General features: G+C 35.1%; 1 protein-coding gene across 1 annotated transcript; it reads left to right on the top strand.

Annotated features, from left to right (window-relative positions):
* The first annotated feature begins 504 nt into the window (after positions 1-504).
* LOC149206756 (uncharacterized) lies at positions 505-2,272 on the top strand. Its single transcript, XM_089395573.1, has 3 exons — positions 505-1,672; positions 1,763-1,836; positions 1,971-2,272. Exons 1-3 carry the CDS (start codon positions 1,475-1,477, stop codon positions 2,098-2,100), a joined length of 402 nt encoding a protein of 133 aa, XP_089251699.1. The 5' UTR covers positions 505-1,474; the 3' UTR covers positions 2,101-2,272.
* Positions 2,273-21,909: the final 19,637 nt, after the last annotated feature.

Raw genomic sequence — 21,909 nt, forward strand, 5'->3', positions numbered from 1 at the left:
GAATGGATCCTAGAAACGTTACCCACCGAACATGCCTCTCCAATTAAGTTCACACTGGGATGCAACATGCATAAGAAATCCATCATTCCCATGGTAGAGATAAATTCAACCATCATTAAGGCTCCAATGGTTTTTATCTCTCAACAAGTAATGATAAACACATACCATGCTAATGGATTTCACTTGATTAGAGGGTAATCATCATTAAATCTATTAAGACATAAGCATATACTATTCATCATGCATTCTCATGGTGAATAAAATTAAGAACTCTTCTCGTGCACAACTGGACTATAGCACCGAGAGAGTAACAAAAATAAAATCTTCATACACACATTTCATGCATGCGACATCAATCAACCTTCACTTGGTTACGAACTGTAACAATCTTAGTTCAATTGAATTAATGCATATAAGTTCTATGGGTTAGTCATACAACACTAACCAATCTCAACCACCAATCATCTTCATGCATCCATGACAAGACTGATTCAAAAGTTAGTTATGACAATTAAGTCTCGCTGCTTGACTCATTGCATGTTTTCAACATCTAAAGGGATTCTTCTAATGTCCTTTTTAACAATTTTTTCATCCTATTCAAGGATGTTCTCCTAAGTTTTGTTCATTGTAACTTCAATTTGTTCATTAAATACATCATTGTTATTGCCATATTTGCAAATCAAACTTGGTAGTTGATTGTCACTTTCGTCAATGAGTGTTCAATATCATGCTTAAGTGTAATGAGTACTCAATATTGTTCTTCGGTGTGACAAAAGTTTCATTGTCTTTTATCCTCATCAGGAATTTAACGTTATGAATGTGAGTCACACCTAATGCAAAAAGTAGTGTACTTCCTAAATGAATGTGTGAATGATTAAACTCGTACCTGAGTTAATGCCTACTGATGGCGTACCTCAATATCCTTTCCGCTTACCAATTCCCAAAGGCGCCAGTACTACAACCTTTGGCTCTGATACCAATTGTCACATATCTATCCTTTCTTAAGCATGTAAAAAAAAAAATTGTTATGATGTTTGTACCACCGTTAACTTATTCGAATGCAATCATGTCATACATAACAATTACTATATTGTCAGCACCTTCCTAAGCTTAGTCCGATGAACTTACGATGTTTATAATTGGCAAGAATATGACTGTCATCAAATCAAGGTTTAATATATGGTATAACCCATATGTTCGTCATCATAATGGTGCCGGACTGTGCTGGTACTATTCTAAGGTTTGTGTATATAATGTGATTACCAATAAACCTACCAACATACGCTGGCACTCTCCCCGCTGGACATTTGGACTTGCCTTTAATACTGCTGAACTGTTCACATGGTTTGAGCACGGCTTTACAGGTTGGATCCTTCTTGCGCCTTAACCTTGATCTTACCGCCATAATCAACAGTGTGAGATCTCCAGAAAGGATCAAAGGCAGAGAGGGTTCCACGTTTCCGGGTTGAACTTTATGTCTATAAACCCCATGTTCCGGATTCTTTGCGATTTGGCTGGTCATTTGCAGCGCTCCAACGCTCTGAATATTTCTCCATTACCTCTGAATGTATGTCTCGTATCCTGGCGCCATTCCTCTGCTGCCGCTACTTGTCTACATGTTTCATCACTAAGATGTCATCGCTCCGGGGATGGAAACCTCTGGATTTGCAGGGTAAGATCTACAGTTCTAATTGTTCTTTAATGATTCTTCGAGTAGTTTAGTTAATCTACAAAATAACTATTGTATACTGTTGCTTGACAGGTGGAGATAACCCTCACAGGGTTCCTTTGGCAGTCTGCTCTCCTCGCCGGCATTAACCTTCTGGATAACCACAGGTACACCACCATTCCAGCTTACCATACGGTAGTTGCTTAAGGTTATATGATTCTCAAGTTATATATGTTCTATGTTTATGTTTCCGGGTTTATATGTAAACCCCAACCACCTTATACCTCCACCATTGACGCAGATGGCGGTCACAGGCCTTAAGGGTTACGGATCTGTGCGTAGGGTTGATTTTTTTATGGTGGAAGCTTTCTCTTTTCCCACGGCGGTTGAGTCTGAGTCTCCAGTCCATGAGACTATACAGCTCGACCTAGTCCGTGAAGCTACTGCATAATGTTTTGTAATATCTCATTTGTTTTAATGGCGAATCTTCACATACCCATTAAGTTATCTAGTGTAATAATTTGGTTGGCACTAAACCATATGGTTTGACGGTCCTTTGATGTAAACACAATGCCATGTTATCTATACAGTTTATTTTTCATATTCCTCATGAAATTTCCTGTATTGGTCAGCTCGGAACTTTATACAGTTGGTTTTTCTTAGGTTCTCATTTTGGGTTTTAGCTGATATTATTATATCTTGATTTATGACCGCATTTGTTCCTTCTCTAGCTCGACTTGAGGGTTTTCAACGTGTTTTCCCTGCATCTCATTTTATAGATGTAAGGACGAACACGAGGTTTAAGGCCTGATACCAAAGGGCCTTTGGTTTTTCATTCCATCCTTGAATATATTCTATATATAGTTTTTTCGTTACTGAGAAGTAGTTTCTATGCGCCCTATTGATTTACTCTGTAACTCTTATTATGAAATGTTATGGGTTATCTGATTTCTATTTCTGTCACAACAGTTCTGGTTTTTCTTCATGATTAAATTGTTCATACATGGCGACCCGTGTACTAGGGTATTATGTCTCCTCTGGTTATTATAGTTTGATTTCAACCGTTGAATACAAGATACTGTCTGCTGCCTATAAATAGGTATTGTTTACAATGTTAATAAAATGATATTGTTATCCGTAGAGGAAGTAATACTGTTTTGCTGTTAAGATTGAATACGATCTGTATATTTTGATGTTTCACGCTGTCGCGTACTCAAGTTTAAGACTATGAAAAGTTTGCTTACAACGTTACCACTCTAGTTTGATTATTATTTTGCAAGCCTTGCACAGATTAGGTTAGGTTTCTCGAACTGTTATCGTTGAAAGAATAATGGCAGAGACCAGCTACGGCCTGCCGCAGAGATCTACTGGGTCATCATTGTCGTAGACTCGACTCGAGAGGAGTCTTAGGGTTTGATTACCGACTCTGACGACCCTCAGGTCTAACAACTCGAGAACTTCCTTCAGGAATTCTTTTCTAGTTTTCAGTTATAATATTAAGAGTTCTATGACCTTCACTGTGCTTTGTATGTTAGGGCCAGTCCTCCTACAGGACCTCGGTCTGTTCGCAGGTCACCCGACCTTCACACACTAATCATACCTTTAGCTTTGCTATATTCATGCTATTATTACAGCTTTAGGGTAAACTATGATATTTGTTACACACAATAGTTTGTACTTCGAATCTTGCATAAACAGCTACAGTTATACTATCTACCAGTAATTTAGAGACTCTGTTGCTGCTAACTGTAGGTATTCTATCAACCTGTACTATATAAATAACTGTAGACACTTCAGGGTTCTAGATACTTACCTGTTTGCTGTTAATAAGAAATCTCTTCAGTAAGCTTCCTGTAAATCCCTGTAGCAAGCTCGTTATCCACCCAGTCGTGAGACTTGTCCTTCGGGACCTGAGTCTCCCCCCGAGCTCTTCCTTACCGGATCACAATCCTCAGTAAGACAGCACCTGGTGCTCGACTATCTGGTCACTACCAGACTTAGTCCAAAATCCTTCTTTTCCTCAGTCTGTCTCAATTATATACTCAGACGTCTCCCAACAAAGATATAGATCGAACACGTGACCTTCCATCATATTCTGTCTCACGCTCTTCCATCCCAAGACCCCCAGACCAGCATCCCCTCGTTCAATTTTACAGGAATCAAGAATCGGTTCAATAACTGATTCAAGAATCAGTTCAACAACTGATTCGTAAGTTTTTTTTAATTTAGAATTACTTTTTACTCAGGGTAGTTGCAAATAGGGATATGACATTTTTTATTTAATTAACGTGTTCGCTTTAATTCAAGACATCACAATGTATAATTCCTTGGGTGTTTAATATGAAGTAACATTTAAAAAATATTAATACCAAAAAAAAAATGTTAACTATGCATATATTAAGGAATTGGAAAAAAATGAGATGATTAAATTTTTTTAATATTGTGTTACTTAAAATGAAGGAAGGAGATGTGTAAAATCTTTTCTTATTTAAATTAACACACACATATATTTATATAAATAATGTAAATAGATATTTCAATGTAAGCTATTGATATATTAAAACATCTTAATGGGTTGCGGATCAAAAAGAAAGAGATGTGTAATTATTTCTTAATTTAATTTGGATTTGACACAAACACATATATATAACTAGTGTGAATCTAACTTCAACTTTGTATCTATCAAGGGCCAAGAGGGAGAGGTGCAAACCTTTGTTTTAAAATTTTGCAATATAACCAAGGTTTGTATTCCAAGAAATTTGATCACTAACAAATTTGATAGATCCATGGTTAAAATAAATCTATGCTCATAGTAAAATTATTCACTTAAAATATTACTATAGATTAATTTTCTCATATATATAATTTAAAATTTTAATATATAAGTTATAACTTTAATTACAAATATAATAGATACAAAATTAAATAAATCTCTGATTATAATAAAATTATTCGCTTAAAATATTACTATAGATTAATTTTCTCATATATATAATTTAAAATTTTAATTTATAAGTTATAACTTTAATTTTCTTAAATAAATTAGTAAATTTAAAAAAAAATTAATTAATATTTCACTAATTAAAATAAATAATTCTATTTAGAATGATCATTTTTTAATATATAAAATTAAAATAGTATGAATGGTAAATAGTCAATTTAGGTTACAACGGTAGCATTAAAAGGGTGGTTGATTTCATGTGTTTCACATGTCATCTCCTTTTATAAGTAATTTACGATCAAATCATTTCTATATCCATGATATTATTTAGTAATAGTGTTTAAAAGAAACGTATTTTCATTTATTTATCATTCATTGTTAGTATTTAATAATAGGTTTAAAAGAAACATATTTTCATTTATTTATTATTCATTGATTATGGGTTGATTGTTCTCTCTTTTCAAATATAAATATTGGTCCAAACTCTAATGAAGCTATTTATTAAAAAAAATTACTAACAAATTTGGATGAGATATATATGGTTAAATTTAGTAATGGTATCTAGAATATTGGACTCTCCATATGACCTAGCATCTACTTTTTAATCTACCCATGATTTCATTTTAATACTTCAAAAATAATATTTATTTTAATAATTATATTCGAAATAAATATTTATTTAAAATTTAGTTATAAATTTGAAAAATAATAATTATAAGTGTGTTGAATTGATACATTATGAAATAATTTTTTTGAAATATTAAATTCATTAAACAATATCATAAATTATTAATAGCATTTCTAGATATATTTTTTTTTATTTTACATTTAAGTTTACAATTATTAGTATACACACATTTTTCTCAATACTCAACAAATATATGAGCATGTCTCAATATCATCTTCTTTTATATGTTTTGAGTATATAGTATTCAATTTATTTAAATTTATTTATTATTTTATATTTTTAAAATTATAAAATTTTATTTAATTATAAATTTCGATATTTAGTTTTATTTAAATAATAAAATAATAACAATATTTTTTTGGTAACTGTAACCATATATCCTCAATATAATTGTAACTCAGAAAAACCATATACAACATATATATATATATATATATATATTATTTATATGTCCGAAGAGAAGGATGCCATACCATGTATAGGTTTATGACATTTTTTTCATCAGGTAAAGACATGTATAGGGTTTTTTCTTTTGTAAGCGAAAATGGTGGAATCCGTTATGCATTTCTCTCAAAATTGGATTCACCAGTGAATGTTCCACGTCAAGCACATAGAGAAATGTTTTAAAGCAAACAACTATTTTGTTCTCTCGAGATAGGAATTTTGGAGAAGGTGAAACTTAATGGCTGAGCAGTTTCCAAACCTTGTTACCAAAACAGATAAATAAATCGAAATTCTGCTTTGAAAGATCAGTGAGACTCAAAGCTTGTTACTAGAAAAGATAAATAAATCGAAATTCTGGTTCGAAAGATCAATCAGAGCCGAACTAGATGACTCTCATTCTGATAGTCAGACTCTATTTTAAATCAAAACAAATTTATTTTAAACCCTAACTACAAAATGGTTTATTCCTAGGAAAAAAACTACAAAACAGTTTGTTTACCCAGAACGATATGATCCGTCCAGCTATTAAAACTGGAAATGACAGAATATTGCAGGCGAAGGTCAACACCTCAGAAGTGAATGGAGGATGTAGTTGATTTACAAAAACCCTTCCGCCTTTCCTCTCTGCGCCTCCATTTTCAGAATCTGATACTCTTTATCGACTCGATGGTACATGGCGTTCAAGCCAAACTGAAGGAGATAAGAGCTTTCGATGCTACGGTACATGACGATTTTTACTTTTGAGGTATCTAGCAGCATGGAGATAACCCAGAACTGGATATGTGGGTTATCTTGCGGCATCTGCCAGTTCTCTATTATGCTAATAAATTTAGCCCTATATCAGGATTATCACTGCCCAATTTGCAATTACAGCCACCGAAAATGTGAGTTAACCACCCCCGATATGCGAATTATCGTGAATATCACTATCTACGCGAATTATCACCTGATATGCAGCTTCCCACAAGATATTTTAACTTATCACCAGCAGATACGTGTCGTCTATATGCTAATTTCAACCAATGTATATGCGAGTAATTATCCCATACGCGAATTATAATCGCAGAATATGCTCAGCATTATGCTGATATGCGGCCTATAACCACGAGATATTCGCGTTATTGAGAGATACGCGGGTTATCACCGCAGGATATGCGGATCATTACACTGACATGCGACTTCTTGTTATCGTTTATTTTAGGGGTCTCGGCGGAAAATATGAGTAATCCAGCTGAATATGCGGTTTATCTTTGGTTATGTGAGTTATCATCAAAATATACGCGACTTATTATCGAATACGCGAATTATCACTAGATACACGAGTTATCAGCGGATATGCGACTCATAAACCTTGGATATGCGATTTATCAGTTGATACATGGGTTATCACAACAAGATCTGCAAATCATTACGCTGATAGACGAGTTATTTCTATGGTTTATGCGAATTTTGTCACTGGATCTGAGGGTTATCGCTGACGAATATACCGGTTTTCTTCCGGTTATGCGAGTTATTCCCGATCGCTGCCAGTTATTTCCACTTGTGCGAGTGATCCACTCACCCGCTTGGGTTTCGTTTGGTTCTACCATGCATCATACTGGTAGTCCTTGTCTGAGCCCGTTGTTGGCCCTGTCTGAGCCCTGCTTTCTTCATTTCTAATAGAGCCACCGGCGTGCGGAAAGAAATAGAGCCCATGTCCCCTGCGGACGAGCTGTTCTGCGACGGACGCATTCGTGTTGTTTAACCCTCCGCCGTTCCTCAGAAAACACCGTTCGAGCACCAAAGCAAAGCACAACCACCCGTGACTTGAAAAAAGGGCAACGACAGCAAACAAGGCTCAAGTGGAGGAGCTGAGCAAAAAAGTATTCCTACCCCACAGACAGGGCGTGCTCGGCTGCCTCCGATTCTCTTCCCCAGCATTGAGTGATTAGGGTTCAAAATACATATGTAACAGTTGGAGATTTGCGTGTACAGTGTTATCAGTTTGAGAAGGAAAGAACATGCTGAGCCATTCGGGCCAACGCGGGTCAATCACAGCCGCTACAGTTCTTCAATAATTAAAATGAATGAGAAATTCAATGACTCCCATCTCCAACCACAGTGACAAATGCAAGTGGGCGACCGTATTTTTGCACAGGCGGGGGACGTTAACATGTGACACAGTGAACAACATGGTTTTGAATGTGAAAAGGAAAAACACTAAGGTAGCCAGTGTTGGTGTGTCACGTTGTTGATCATGTGGATTTTTCTATAAACCTCATAAATAAATATAAATAAATCTTATAAATAAATATTAATATCAATTTTTAATTATTCTTTTTCTCATAATAATAATAAAAACTGATATTTTTTAAATATTTCTTTTGAAACCCCATAAATAAATAAATTAAAAAAAACTTTCATAAATAAATATTAATATCAGTTTTTAATTATTGTTTTTTCTCATAATAATAAATAAATAATATTTTTTAAATCTTCTTTAGCTAAGGCCTAAATATCAATGGTTTTCTTAATTATTCTTTTGTTCATAATATATATATATATATATATATATATATATATATATATATATATATATATTCAAGTATATTTTTGCTAAAGTGTACATAGTCCCTTGCCTAGGATTAGGCCACAAAACTTTTGGGGACCAAATCTCTCTACCTAACACAGACATATACCATTTTTAAATATTTTTTTTTCTAGTGTTGCTTTTTTCTTAAACATCTTAAATAAATACTAATACCATTTCTTTAATTATCCTTTTTGTCATGTTTTCTTTTTTAAAACATCATAAATAAATACTAATACTATTTCTTTAAATTTGGTTTGCATCATGTCTTTAAATAAGCATTTTTTTTAAACATCTTAAATAAATACTAATACCATTTCTTTAATTATCCTTTTTGTCATGCTTTTTTTTAAAACATCATAAATAAATACTAATAATATTTCTTTAAATTTGGTTTGCATCATGTCTTTAAATAAGCACTTTTTTTAAACATCTTAAATAAATACTAATACCATTTCTTTAATTATCCTTTTTGTCATGTTTTTTTTTTAACATCATAAATAAATACGAATACTATTTCTTTAAATTTGGTTTGCATCATGTCTTTAAATAAGCATACAATTACTTTCACACACCAACCTACACCACCTAAAAAATGTTAGGTTGGCACATGATGATGACAACACAAAGTTCAATGCACTAACATGTCGTATCTGGTCATTCATCATCTCAAACCTCACCATGCCTTTATCTACAACTTTAAAATCCTCTACAAATACGTCATACCTTGCCTCAATATTATGGTGTAGGGAGAGGTAATTTGAAAATATGCAAGAAATTACAAACTTTTCCATACTGAGCTTCAACAAACTATGCAATGTGCATTTCATTGACACCCAAGACATGATGTAGTGCAAAACAACTCCTTGCTGGCCTTTTAGCTTTGTCTTTGGTTGAAAACTTCTTGCATATATGTAATTTAACTTCATTCTCCTCGAGTTTTGGAGTTTTCTTATCCCTTAGATATGCCTTTAGTTTATGATTAAACCAAACATTGAATTTGTAAATTCTTCACTTATTTTGGAGTTTGTTCATCCCTTAGTTGTGCATCTAATTTCTGATTAAATTGAACACCGAATTTGTAGATCATGACAAATGTAATCTAACCTATCGTCTACAATGTGCAACTGACATGGAAATTTGTAAGGGTGAGGTTTCTAGAAGGAAGAAGGAGAAATATGATAACAAAAGTCAAAGTGGAAAATGACAAAGGTAATGACAAAAGATCAATAATGTTTATTAAGACAATTAAATTTCATTGCTAGTTAGTAGATGCATAAGAATGATGGTTGAATATGCATGTGCCAAGAACATGAGTGTGGGGAACATACATTGACCAATTAGGTTTAGTAAAAGCATATAAATAAGATATTAAAAGAGAAAGGAGTATGGTTGTGCAATGTTTTCATAAGGTCAAGTATGATTTTAAGGTGTATACATTTATGAAGTGCAATCTATAAGAAAATGGCACTACAATAGAGACGGACTATAATGGGGGTGTCTAAGACATAAAGGTAAAACTTTCTATTTCCTTTAACTTCACATTTCTGAGAAACAAATAAGGATTACCCTCTTTCATGCAATCATCCCTAATAATAAGGTTGAAGGTGAGGAGTGATTGGAAGAACCAACATTTTGACTAAGGAAATTGGCACCAAATTCATAAAGTTAACTTAGACATGCAATTCTTGATTCATTTGTTATAATTATATAATAAATCATGATATGGAGGTGTCTAAGTGCAATTCATGAGCACAAGTTTAGGATTTAGAATGAATTTCTTAATGTTGATCACTTTGATAGGTGTAGAGGAGTAGATCGTGGTTCAAAATATATTCGTTAATAGAGAATTAGTGTTCAACGATATAGTAAGCAACATTGCTGTGATATGTGGTCTTGTGAAAACTATAATATTATTTAGGGTTAGAAATGGAGACCAATATCTAGAGAATGTAGCACAATTTAATGTGTTATTGTGTAGCCTACCTTGAAACCACCAAATTGAATCTGTGTGAGCATAGGTTCTCACTATAGCTCTAGGTGTATGTTTTTTATACATGCGATGTATTTTAACATTTATTGACAGATCTATTCTTTATGCTTTTATGTGTCTCAATGATGATATATATGTGATGCATGCTAGTCCAGGATTTGATTAGCTATGTAGTCATCTACATGATTTTGATTTCTTAGTATATGTCTAAATGTGATATGATCAAAACCACGAGCTAATATTTGTGCATGCATATAATTTTGAAAAAAGGCAAGGGTCACATATCGTGAAGGTTTTGTTCAACTATGATACAATAAGATAGGAGTCAAGGAACACATGCAGATGAATGATTCCTAAGTTGGAGGCATCAAGCAAGAGGCCTATGATGACATTGTGTTCGGCTTGGTTATTTGTGGTTGGCCTAATGCAAAGCCCATTTTGTTGGAATGGTGTGAGGTCAGGAGAGTATATGGCTTAGAATGCTACGACGAGATTTTACGACCATCGACAAGCACCATCAGCGAACCCGTGAAGATATGTTTATGAATGATCCATCTATGACACATGATGAGAGTATAGCTTTAGTGTACATCCATGATGAGATTATAATCATAAAAAAGAAGTCAAGGTACAATACAGTTACATGCTAGGGCTAACATTAGTGTTATTGATAGAATTTTTTGAGATAGATCCCATTGACGTGGTCTTTGAGGAATGTCCCATTAGGTTCTAGTAACATATATGATCCTTTGAGGAGGCAATTTTTAACTATGTATGGTCATTTCCATAAAGTTTCAAACTTCCCTGGTCCTAAAGCTTCTTTGGCAACATCATAGCAAAGGACTAGATCTCCCTATGTGAATGAATGAGGGGTGACATTGCGATCAAAGGAGGTTTTGGTCCTCTTTTTGTGGGCTTCATTATGCTAGAGGGATTCCCATTGAATTTCGTCGACATGTTCCAACTGTACTAGGCTTTGCTCTAAAGGTGAAGTGTGAGAGAGGAGTTCGATGGCTAAGTGTAAGGTAGGGTTCTCACACTCAATGGGGAGTACAACCTCAACTCAACACACTAATTGTAAAGGTGTGAACCCTATGGATTCTTTGACTACTATGTGGTAATGCCCAAATGGATAAAAACGCCATGTGATGCCAATTGGTTTTGTGGTTTTTCACCATGCATTGAAACATTATTTTGAGGACTCTGTTTGTAACGTCTACCTGGCCATTAGACCAGGGGTAATATGGGGAAGCATACTCGTGAAAAACCAAGGTGTTGGGATAATTCTTGAAATATCTCATTCTCGAGGTGTTTGCCATGATTCAAGACTAAATCCTTGGGAACACCGAGCCTTGTGATGACATGGTTATAGAAAAACATGCAGCGATTTCTGCGGTGTTATTATAAGTGGGCATGGGTTCTGGCCATTTGGTGGAGTAGTCTACTATGATGATAATTTACTTGTGGCTACCTTGAAACTATGGATTTCACGTCATGAATTTTATGCCCCATTTGCAAAAAGGGCTTGTGCCAATAACTGGGTGGAGCCCATGATTTGTGAGCGTATTATTGGCAGTGTTCACATGTCTTGACTACTTGAATACAATCACCAAACAAAGTGGGCCAAAAATAACTAGCACAGAGGAAATTTTGTGTAGTCACCCTCCTAGATAGGTGGCTACTGCAGGCTCCATTGTGGCAATCATTTAAGACCTACTCAACTTTCTCAAAGGTAAGGCATCTACAAATAATGGTGTTGATGCCTCAACGATAGAGGACATCCCCCATAAGAATGTAATGGCGGCCTAATCATAAATGCACCTGTGATCGTCATGAGTGCGTTGAAGGTTGAACTTTGGAGTTCGAAGGAAGAGAAGTATATTGTTGTACCAAGGGTCATCTGTAGATATGAGGAACAAGTGTTCGTTGTGGAAATAATAATTGAACTAAGACCCTTGGGATTCTATGGGGAGATCAATGATGAATTCTACAAGGATAAGAGATTTCTTGATTTTAGGGGAAGAAAACTATAAGATGAACTCTTGCAAAATAACTACCCATATGACATACTTATGGTTCATCATGCAGCGAGTGAGAAAATATCTCATGGGGTTAATGTTTTCTATTATAGTCGTGGTTCGTAAGATGTTATAATGTCGAAGATTTTGTACTGAGTGTACACAAATATTTGTTCCTTCTTGGACTAATACCCCCGCAATGACTACTTTAGATACTCATAAGTAGAGAGTAAAATCCTTGGTATCTTCAAGAGGGATAATCAACGGTTCTTGAGATAATGTATCTTTCAAGGCCTAAAATATTTTTGGGCTTGTTCATCCCGGTGGAAGGGAATGCTCTGGTGGAGAAAGCGTAAGAAACTGTGTGCATAAGTGGCATAATCAGGGAAAAAGTGATGTAAGAAATTGGCGTTACCTTGTACGCTTTGTAGTTACTTCAAAGTTTCTAAAGGGGGGATTTCTTGGATGACCTAGACCTTCAGAGGTTCGACTCTAATACCTTATTGGGAAATGATGAATGCCAATAGTCATCTTGCGTTGGCACAAAAGACACACTTGAGGGGGTTCAAGCATAGGTTAAATTTCTGACATCTCTGAAAAACTAGGCAGAAATCGTCGAGATGGTTAGAGTTTTTTTGGATCACACTGTGTGGTCATCCAAATAGGCTAGTATAAGATGAAACAAGTTGTGCAAGATATAGTTCATGGCTCAAAAAAAGGTGGCACCAACGTTATTAAGGTCGAAAGGCATGACTCGATAGGCGAGTGTGCCCCATGGAGTTGTGAAGTTTGTTTTGTACTGATCGATATAATGTATCTAAACCTAGCTATACTGAGAGAAGACATCAACGAAGGATAAGGCATATTGTCCAACACATGCATCAGATACTTGATTGAGTTGTAGGATCATTTTCTTTGGGCCATGCCTTGTTAATTTGTACAAACTTGGATGGTTCCCTATTTCTTCATGAAGGATACATGGTTAGAAACTGAAGAGGTGTAAGCGATAGGGTAGATCAAACCGACCTTATGAAGCTTGTTCACTTATTTTTTATTCACTTCTTCTTTGGAAAGGTGGAGCTCATGCTGGTTTTGCTTGATAGGGTGGGTGTCAGGCCATGTGGTAATATACTGCTCCACTATTACAGGACTAATGTATGGAGTTTCCAAGTAAGACCATGCAAATATATCCCTATATTATTGAAATATGGCTTTGTATGAGTCCACCTCGTCTGGGGAGCATGCTGGCCCCAACGAAATTTATTTTGTAGAAATTGATGTGTAGATTCAAAACTGGTCATGAAATTTGCTAAGTCACAAGACTTGAAGCTACTATACTCATCCGCGGAAGTAAATTCACGATCGAGAACATAAATCATTAACATGCATCAATATTTAACACACATACACAAATATTTATCTAGGGGAAAATAACTGATCAAAACCCCTTATTATATGTATTACATTAATCATAGAATCTAGATGAATACAATATGCTCTGCTCAAGCTTGAGCTCAACCTACACTTGTATCTTCTATCCTCTTCCTGCCTGATTGACAATTGGCCAATACTTAGCCAATTTTACAAGCATCCAATATCCTATTTCCTTGTGTTGTTCCTCAAGGAATTAGCCCCTATTAATTAGGAAATTCCTCAATTTGGATAGCGCGATTCCTATAGGTCCTTCTCTCACTTCATGCATGACCTCTAAAACTTTGAATAATTTACAACTGATAGTATGCTTACCTTAAGTTCCAATCTCAACTGGGTAACTCAAATTCTCTGCATGCATGAGTTAATTTAGACCGATTGATTAGTTAACTGGATGAATACTCAATGTGCAAGAAATGGCACACCCTTGTCACTTAGTGTGAAAAGACTTACACACCCTTGACTGAACCTCCACTAGTTCTACTAATAGTGAGAACTAGTTACACTAACAATAACTCAAATTAACTGTAGTAAATTTCTACAAATTAGAAATTAATCATGTAAAACTGAACTCAAGTGTCTCCAACTCAAATTTACTGAGTTAGATGAGTGAAAAGAGCCATGTCACATCAATTAACCACCTCCAAGTGTTCTGCTGAAATTGAAATTCTAATTTTTCCTAATTTAATCAAGGAAAAATTAAATTAGGAATTTCTTGTTGCATTTTCAACACTCCCTCTTAGCAAGAAAGAGATTATCACATACCCCAATTATTCTTCTATGGAACTCAAATTTGCCTCTTGACAAGGCCTTTGTTAAAATATCTGCATCTTGTTCCTTTATCAAAATGAACTGCAACAACATAGTCGACCTCTGAACATAATCTTGTAGATGGGGGTACCAGATCTCGATATTCTTGGATCGATCATGAAATATCGGATTCTCAGAGAGTTTGATATAACTCTTATTTTCATAGTAAATCATTATAGGATCCATATTCTAACCAAATAACCCAACAAGAATCTTTCTGATCTAGATAGCCTCACACACTGCTTGATTTGCAGCCATGTACTCTGCTTCCGCTAAGCTGAGTGCCATAGATCGTTTCCTCCTACTGTACCAAGAAAATGTTGTTGAACGAACACTGAAAATTCCTCCTGAAGTTCTCTTCCTTTCTAATGGACTCCCCACCCAATCTGCATCCGTGAAGCCTTGCAGCTTCACTCCCTCTGTTTGTCTATACCAAAGACCAAATTGAGTAGTGCCTCTGTTGTATCTCAACACATGTTTTGATGCATTCCAATAGATTTTTATTGGCTTAACCAGGGCTTATCTAAGTTGGTTAACTGCATAACACATGTATGGTCATGTGTTCACCAAATACATGAGTGAACCCACAAGTTGCATGTAAATGGTAGCCTCCACTTCTTCACCTGAGGTGGCATCCTCTTTCCTCCAGTTACATGGTAGAGGAGTGTCCATGGGTTTGCTACTCTTCATGCAGAACTCCTTCAATATCTCATTGGCATACTTTCCCTAAGAGACAAAAGTTTCCCCATCTCCTTGCCATAATTCCAAACTAATGAAACAATGCATGAGTCCCATGTCCTTCATCTCAAACTCTCTTGCAAGGTTCTCCTTATAAGATATCATTGTTAGGTCCCTATCATACTAGTGTATTCCCTCATTGTTATTGTCAGCGTAACCCCCATTATTGTTATTGTTGTGCCCATGTTGTCCCTATATTGTTATTAGTGTCCCCAAAGAAGCCCACTATTGTTAATGTTGTGCCCTTACATTATTATTTTTATGTCGGCTCTGATTATATTGTGATCCCTTAGACTCCTATATATAGAAAGAAGGTTTTTCATTTGAATCAACAAAGAATTGTTTATTTATGTAATGTAAAGGATGTTCTCCCCTCGAAGATGATATTTTTTAAGCTGTTGATCTACGTATTTGTGAGCTGGTTGTATAACATTTGGTATCAGAGCTTTGGATTCTAGGGTTTCGCTGCTTCAAACAGGTCATCATGGAATTTTGCTATAATTTATTTTTCTACAAAGCTTTAGAAGTTTAAATTGAAACCTCATGGAGCCGAAATCTTGATGAACCTCGTGCGAATTTCAGATCTTGTCTCACTATATTTTCGAATATATGATCGAAGGAACTTAGGGTTTTTGTAGGCTCCAAAATTCCATCTCAAACAGGTGACCTTGGGAAAATTGTCATAACTTTCTACGTGAGCATTGGATTTAAATCTAGTAAAAATGTACAAAAATATGACGGACTTTAGTTTGTGGGGTATTATTTTTAGGTCCGAAGATCGAAACAGTGACACGTGACACTCCATACAAGTTAGCTCTATGGAACTAGTCTATAATCAGGGCATCGTGGGAGATTGGGCATAACTATTTATTGAAGAATACAATCTTGATCAAACTTATGGGGTTGGAAAGAGGACAGAGAGGGCTACCCCAAGACAAATTTTTAGACTTTGATAATTTGGAATTACAAAGATACAATAGATTAAATATTAAGCTCTAACAAAGAAAAAAAGGTTTTGTATTTTTTTAAAAATTGCATAACTTTTGTTTGAAAAATCAGTTTGAAGTGATTCAAAGGCCATAGTGAAGCATCAATATCATTGTTTGATTTTAAAATGACTCAAATAAAGAAAACATAAATACCTAGTAGTCAATCAAAAATCTCTACTATGATGATTGAAGAAGAAGAATAAATGAAACATGATATATCAAAATTTCGAGACCAAGTGCAACAAATTTCAATCACAAAGAGTAGCCAAAAATGAAATGGAGGCTTAGATGGCTGGTTTGAAGAATATCTTAAAATCAAACATGAAGGTTTGAAGGATGGCATGAAATATAATATAGATGGCATGAAAGCTAATATGAATGATGAAAAAGAATTAGATGGAACTCATGATGAGAACAAAAGAGACATTAATCATGATTTCATAAACTCTAACATTGGATTGAAGACCCACCATATTCCAAAGATCGATATGAGAAAGTTTGATGGCAAGGATCCGATAACATGGATACTACAAATGGAGTAATATTTTGATCTTCATAATGTGCAATACACACAAAATGTACACATTTCAACTTTATATTTAGAACCCAATCAGTTTGTATGCTATCGATGGCTTTGATCTCGTAAACTACTTGTCACTTGGTCAATTTTTACGGAGGAAATGATAGCACATTATGAGGATACAAACAGAAACACCTTCTTTAGCCAATTGATAAATCTCAAACAAAAGGGTTCAATGCCAGAGCACATTGAGGACTTCCAAAAATTGAATATAAGGGTAAATGATATTCCATAGGAGCATAGTATTGATGTGTTCATAGGGACTTTAAAGGATAACATCCAACATGAGGTTCGCCTTTGGGAACCTGATTCATTGGAGAAGGCATTCAGGTTGGCAAGAAAAAATGAAAGAAAAATTATGGCAACAAGGAAGCCTACCACTCTACTCTATAAAGATGGAAGTGTTGCTATCCCTAGCCTTCCAAAACCTACAAGGTTGACACCACAACAATTGGAAGAAAAAAGAGAAAAAGGGTTTTGTTACAGTTGTGATAGAAAATATACTAAAGGTCATAAGTGTGCAGAGAAGAAATTATTTTACATAGATTGTGAAGAGGAGGAACAAAAGAAACAAGAAACATCAAAAAAAGATGATATACAGCAGGAAACAACCCCAAAGAAATAAGAAATGAATCCCACCATATCTTGTAATGCCTTGGTAAGAATTACCACTCCTCAAACTTTCAAGGTAGAAGGACATATCAAGAAGAAAAAGGTAATTGTGATGATTGATGCAGGTAGTACCCGTAATTTTATTCATTGTAAGATAGCCAAGGAATTTAATTTCTTCCTATATCCAGCACCAAAGTGTCAAGTGATGGTTGCAAATGGAGGAACCATAAATTTCCATGGAAAGTGCCATAATATCAAGATATCCATGGGAGAATATGTGTTAAATAGTCTAATGCTTTCCATTCCAATGGGTGGTGTTGATGTTGTACTAGGAGTCCGATGGTTACAAGATTCGGGTACGATAGCTTCTAATTTTCAAGAACTTTTCTTGAATTTTTTTTGAGAAGGAAAGGAATTTTAATTAAGGGGTATCACAGGGAAACTAGGAAAGATAATCCACTTGAATGGCATGACAAAGCTTCTAAAGAAAGAGAAACAGGTCATAATTGCACAATTATGTTCACTAGAGGTTCACACATTGAAATAATCTATTTCTCTATATCTCCAAAAAATCTTGGACAATCATTCCAAGTATTTGAGACTCCCAAAGGCCTCCCACCAATTCATGATCATGATGATGCTATTTATTTGACTTCAGGAAGTGTTCCTCCAAACATCATGCCTTATAGATATCTCTATGCCAAAAAGAGTGAAATTGAATGCATGGTTGTAGAAATGCTAGAGGCTGGTATAATTCAACCTAGTCAAAGTTCTTTCTCTTCTCTAGCATTATTGGTGCACTATAAGGATGGATCATGGCGCATGTGTTTGGATTACAGGGAGCTCAAAAATATCACTATTAAAGATAACTTTCCCATTCCCGTCATTGATGAACTATTGGATGAATTACATGGAGTAATTTACTTCACCAAGTTGGATCTTCGTTCAGGATATCATCAAATCAAGATGAAGACTGAAGACATTCCCAAAAAAACATATAGAACCCATGAGGGTCATTATGAATTTTTAGTCATTCCTTTTGGCCGTATCAATTCACGTTCTACATTTCAAGGTTTGATGAATTCCATTTTCAAACCCACCGTTAAAATAATTTGTGTTAGTATTTTTTGATGATATACTAATGTACAAGAAGTCTTGGAATGATCATGTTCAACATGTTGACAAGGTGCTCAAACTATTGGAGGAGAAACAATTATATGAAAAAACATCCAAATGTTTATTTGGAGTATAGGAGGTGGAATATCTCGGTCATATTGTATCTCATGAAGGTGTTAACGTAGACCCTAGAAATATTAAAGCCATTAAGGAATGGAAAATCCCCACATCCATAAAGCATCTGCAAGTATTTCTCGGGTTGACAGGGTATTATGACAAGTTTTTTAAGAATTATGGGAGAATAACAACACCTCTAACAACATTATTGAAGAAATATGCATTTTCTTGGACTCCAAAATCAACTAAGGCCTTTGAATATCTTAAAGAGGCAATGTGCCAGGCATCGGTCTTAGTTACGCTAAACTTCACAAAACACTTTATTGTGGAATGTGATGCCTCAGGAAATGGAATTGGTGTTGTTTTAATGCAAGAAGGAAGACCCATTGATTTTTAATATCCAATCAAAGGAAAGTATTTACACAAAGCTATTTATGAGAAGGAAATGTTGGAAATACTACATGCACTTAAGAAATGATGAGAAGACACTTTAATGTAAAATAAGATCATGATAGTCTTAAATACTTTTTAGAACAAATATTATCTTCAAAAAATCAACACAAATGGGTGACAAAGATTTTGGGTTATGGCCTTGAAATCATCTATAGAAAAGGTAAGAAAAATGTTGTTGCAGATGCACTCTCAAGAAAGGAAGAGGATGTGGAAGCATTCCTTTGTGCCATTTCTATTATCCAAAAAGATTAGATAACCAAATCAAGGGATGAATGGAAGAATGATGAAGAAGTGTGGGCACTCATTCATAAGCTGCAGCAAGATCCCAGTAAATCCGATACATTCAGCTAGAAAAATGAATCATTATGGTACAAAGATCGCTTATACCTTTTTAATAATTCCCATCTCAAACAAAATATTATTTTGGAATTGCACATATCTCCCTTAGGAGGGCACTCAGGATGTTTAAAAACTTACCACAAGTTTAAGAAGGCATTTTTTTGGGTTGGACTTAACAAAGCCATAGCTAGAGCACATTACAAATCCATGCTTATAAAAAACATATAACGATAGTACTAACCATGGAAGAAAAACCATCAAATCACTATAATAACAAGTGCAAGTGCTCATATATTACAATAGGAAAATAACTCTTATTAACTGATGAAAACTCCAACCAAGTCAGGGATTTCCATGTACCACCCGACCATAGATTTGGATGAACCAAATATTTCTTTGAGCCAATCACCCTCGTGCCATATTCCAAGCATGAGTGTGGGATCTCAAGACATAAACAATTAGGGCTTCCTGGAGATTAAACGACCTCCACCCTCAGGCTAACACGATCTCACCAAAACCAGTCAAGCGATCAAAAATCCCAAACAAGATTGGATTCCCCATAATTTCTTCACCACTACCTTGGGGAATTTTCTTGTCTCTACCCACCTATTCAGGGATTCATGAAGATTAAACCCCCTCCACCCGCAACCCTTGAAAATTTTCCTTAGACCACCTTACTTGGTTCCAAAACCTTCCAACAATCCAAAGCTCAACCAAGAATGAATCCCATCACACCATAGCTATCCAGGAAATGGAAAGGAAAGGCTAAAACCACTGTCAAACTAGGAAAACCCATGCCAATGACATCAAATGTTCCAAATAACTAAATGCATGTACCAAGCATTCACACCCCAGCTAGGAAATCACACATGTAACTTGTTACCTACAAAATCTTCTTGTTGAAACCGCTAATCCAACCTTCTCCATGCTTTCCTTGGTTTTACTTTTCTTTCCTTTTCTTTGCTTGCCTTTCCTTTGCTACACGTGCTCCAAACTGGGAAAAATTATCAAGTGCTTCTTAGGTTCCTTTTTATCATTGATGTCTCTATTTTCTTTATTTTCCTTCAATTTCATTCTCATGCAAATCTGTGTCTCTTCACTTTCCTTTTCTACTATTTTCCTTTATTTCTCATAAACAAATGCCAATTAATGCCTATTTTCCTTTGGAAATGCCTTTTTCAATTTCTTAGCCATTAATAAACCAAAAGTGACCCCCAATGTGATATTTTTGCCACCTTTCAACTTGGAATATGTGCACCCTGACCTTGGTCTTATTTTTATTTACATAAAAAATCATCCTGGGGCTATTACAAACCCCTCCCCCTTGGAGGAATAGTGTCCTTGTTGTTCGATAACACCTATGACCAAAAAACCGCTGAAAACCAAAAACATATTGTCTATGGAGCTTTATAAGACAACTCGTACATCATTTACAATGACCACTGCTAAAGAAATAGCAAACATACTATTTACTAGAGATTTATAACACAACTCATTATGATATTTACAATAAAAAACCACATATACTTATGAACATTTGCTTCAACCAATAAATAAACATAGTTTTCATGGAGCTTTCTAAATCTAGCTCAATACAATATTCACAATAAAATACGCATATATACATATGCACATTTTCTCTAACCAATAAATAAAAGGTTCTGATGCCTGCATTTATAACAAGGAAATCTAGAGGTTCACTGCTCCACCATCAAAGTAATGTTAAGATTCACCTCCTTCCCAGGAAGTCCAAAATCTATTGTTACAACCAAACCTACATCCAATGTCCAACTCTATAATCCTTGCACTACATGTTCCCTCAATGAACAATTAGTGACTCATTGTTCATTCGCACACTCCCAATGTGTGACTGATTCCATTTGGTAATGCTAATGACCAAACCAAATGTATTCCCCGACCTTCCCTTCTCTTCTACATAGTCCCTCGAGAAATATGATCACCCACTTCCATGCATTCACTCACCTTCCAAGTTCCCTAAAATCCCCTTCCCGAGTGATTCATCCCTTGGCAAGGTTTCCTCGCATTGGAAGGTCTAAAAACCAAAGCATTTCCCTACCTCAAAACCATCATATTAGTCATAGCATGCTCATGGAAATCAATGGAAACTTTGGGTACCAACATCCCACAATGGCCCTACTCCTAAATTGTTGTACCGATATACTATTGCGCGTTCTAATTCCTTTTACTGTTACTATTAATTTCTTGTAGTCACTTTCAACCACCGAAACTGGGCATTTCAATACTTTCTTGTACCAAGAACAAATTTTCCATTAGACTAAAAATGAATTGAAATAAATTTCAATCATACCTCATTGGTAGCTGGTCAATAAGATGTGCCCACAATTCTATTTACTTATTGTCACAAAAAGTCAACTAGCTAT

Source organism: Pinus tabuliformis, chromosome 1_2 (genome assembly GCF_031772625.1).
Source record: "Pinus tabuliformis cultivar Carrire ecotype Pingquan chromosome 1_2, CPIR1, whole genome shotgun sequence".
NCBI lineage: Eukaryota > Viridiplantae > Streptophyta > Pinopsida > Pinales > Pinaceae > Pinus > Pinus tabuliformis.

What these genes read in the sequence shown, in the direction of transcription:
- LOC149206756 (XM_089395573.1), top strand. Translation starts at nt 1,475, where the DNA reads ATGTCTATAAACCCCATGTTCCGGATTCTTTGCGATTTGGCTGGTCAT. An exon ending in GAAACCTCTGGATTTGCAGG is followed by an intron (nt 1,673 to 1,762) that starts GTAAGATCTACA and finishes GTTGCTTGACAG; the next exon opens with GTGGAGATAACCCTCACAGG. An exon ending in AACCTTCTGGATAACCACAG is followed by an intron (nt 1,837 to 1,970) that starts GTACACCACCAT and finishes CCATTGACGCAG; the next exon opens with ATGGCGGTCACAGGCCTTAA.